The sequence below is a fragment of the Tupaia chinensis genome, unplaced genomic scaffold, assembly GCF_000334495.1.
Source record: "Tupaia chinensis unplaced genomic scaffold, TupChi_1.0 Scaffold000548_1, whole genome shotgun sequence".
Taxonomy (NCBI): Eukaryota; Metazoa; Chordata; class Mammalia; order Scandentia; family Tupaiidae; genus Tupaia; species Tupaia belangeri.
In genome coordinates, this window is record NW_006160060.1 from 353,830 (window position 1) to 355,531 (window position 1,702).

The window sequence follows — 1,702 nt, forward strand, 5'->3', positions numbered from 1 at the left end:
GGGGGGGGGCACATCGCAGGTCGACACCCTCGCGAGCTCAGGGTGTGAGTGAGCGGAGCACCAGTGGTTCCCTTCCGACCACGCAGAACGTAGACACTGCATCGGCCCATACAGAAAAGCTACAAGGCGGTGGCCCTTGCCCCCAGCAAGCCAACCTGAATCTAAATTGGCTTCTATTCATTTCCCCAGGGGCAAGAGCACAGAGGACAGTAGTAACATGGCTGTCAGAAAGTCAAGATGCACTTCGCATAGAAAAGCATGTCATGACTTTTCCAGCACCTAATAGACACAGTAGGGGCACAGCCAGCAAAATTTTGACAAATGAGACTGGGCTTTGCAAGTAAGCAGTTTATTCAAGCCAAAACACAAGGGTGGCTACAGGGTGGGCGGATGGCAGAACTTGAGCTGGAGCCAGTGCTCCGAATTAGCATTTTTAAATAGAGAAAATGGGGAAAGAGAAGGGGGCTCTGAAAATTGTTTGGAAGAATAGCATAAGCTTCTGTGGGCTTCCGGAGGTTTCATCCATTTTGATAACACAATGCCAGGCAGAGGATAGTCACAAGGAGCAGGTGTGTGGCGTCCCAGGGTGGTTCTGTCTCAGCGCCAGCAGCCAGGCAGTTCCAGGGTGTGTCCCGGGCCAGGCAGATGCACACAGCACACAGCCTCTTTCATGAGCCGGCTCCTGCTTCTCTGCACTCACCCTGGGCTCGCCACCAGGCTGTGGGGCTGTGCCTCAGCAGGGCTGGGTGGGCCGGCCGTCACCAGCTCAGGATGCCAGGGCAGTACTTGTCCACCAGCCCCTGGTAGTAGGGCCGCAGCTTCTCCACGTCTGGCAGGTTGGGGCACTTGGTGTAGAGGTCAAACTTGCTGTGGCAGGGGAGGGGCAGTGAGCCTCAGGAAGGTCCTCTGGCCCCATCCCCACCCCACAGCGTGGCCCTACTTGAACTCCTGCACCCAGGGCAGCATGGCCAGGTCCCGCTGGTCACACAGCTGCCGGTAGTCGCCGCCCGTGTGCCATGGGTAGAAGGAGTGGAAGCGGACCATGAAGAAAGCCTGGGGGTACACAGCCTGCTCAGGGCGCCCCAGAGGCAGGAGAGGCACAGGGACCAGGCCCTCCGCCCTCCGCACCTACCTCCGGGGGCAGGGAGAACTTGTTGAACTTCATCACCTGGTACATGTACTCTGCAGGTGAAGGCATGGGACATCACCGCGGGTCCTCGCCGCTGGCCGCAATGCCCCTGCCCCCAGGCTGCAGGCCTCACCATCGTGGCCCCAGGACATCAGGACGTTCTCCAGCCCACAGTGGGGTCGGTACATGCCAAGTTCTGTGCTGCAGTGAGAGACGGGGTGAGGGGCTTGGGAGTGGCCTGGGAGGGGCAGGCAACGTGGGAGGGCAGCACCTGTATCGAGGGTCCTGGAGGTCGGGATTGGCCTGGAAAGTGGAGTCACGAAAGACCACGGAGGGCTGAGGACGGCAGCCAACAGGGAAGGTGTCACCGACGACAGCCCACTGGGGAGGAGCCAGCGACCGTGGGTGGGGCTACCAGGTGCAGCACTCCCCCCCAACCCCCTTGGTGTCCCCAGGCCACCCACTCCCACCTGTCCTTACCTGGGGCTCCCCTGACAGAACCAGGATCTTCCCCAGGTCATGCAGGAGCCCAACCAAGTGGAACCAGTCTGGGGGGAGACGGACAGGGCGGGG

At 60.5% G+C, this 1,702-nt stretch overlaps 1 protein-coding gene across 1 annotated transcript in view; it reads right to left on the reverse strand.

Annotated features, from left to right (window-relative positions):
• Window positions 1–333: 333 nt before the first annotated feature.
• Window positions 334–1,702, reverse strand: part of MIOX (myo-inositol oxygenase) — a 3,932-nt gene continuing 2,563 nt past the window's right edge. The window contains exons 5-10 of the mRNA XM_006157575.1: window positions 1,610–1,677; window positions 1,401–1,510; window positions 1,263–1,330; window positions 1,133–1,182; window positions 941–1,053; window positions 334–867 (exon numbers count right to left, since the gene is read on the reverse strand). Of these exons, the coding sequence (XP_006157637.1) occupies window positions 759–867; window positions 941–1,053; window positions 1,133–1,182; window positions 1,263–1,330; window positions 1,401–1,510; window positions 1,610–1,677 (518 nt within the window). The 3' untranslated portion in view covers window positions 334–758. The remainder of the gene's footprint in view (window positions 868–940; window positions 1,054–1,132; window positions 1,183–1,262; window positions 1,331–1,400; window positions 1,511–1,609; window positions 1,678–1,702) is intronic.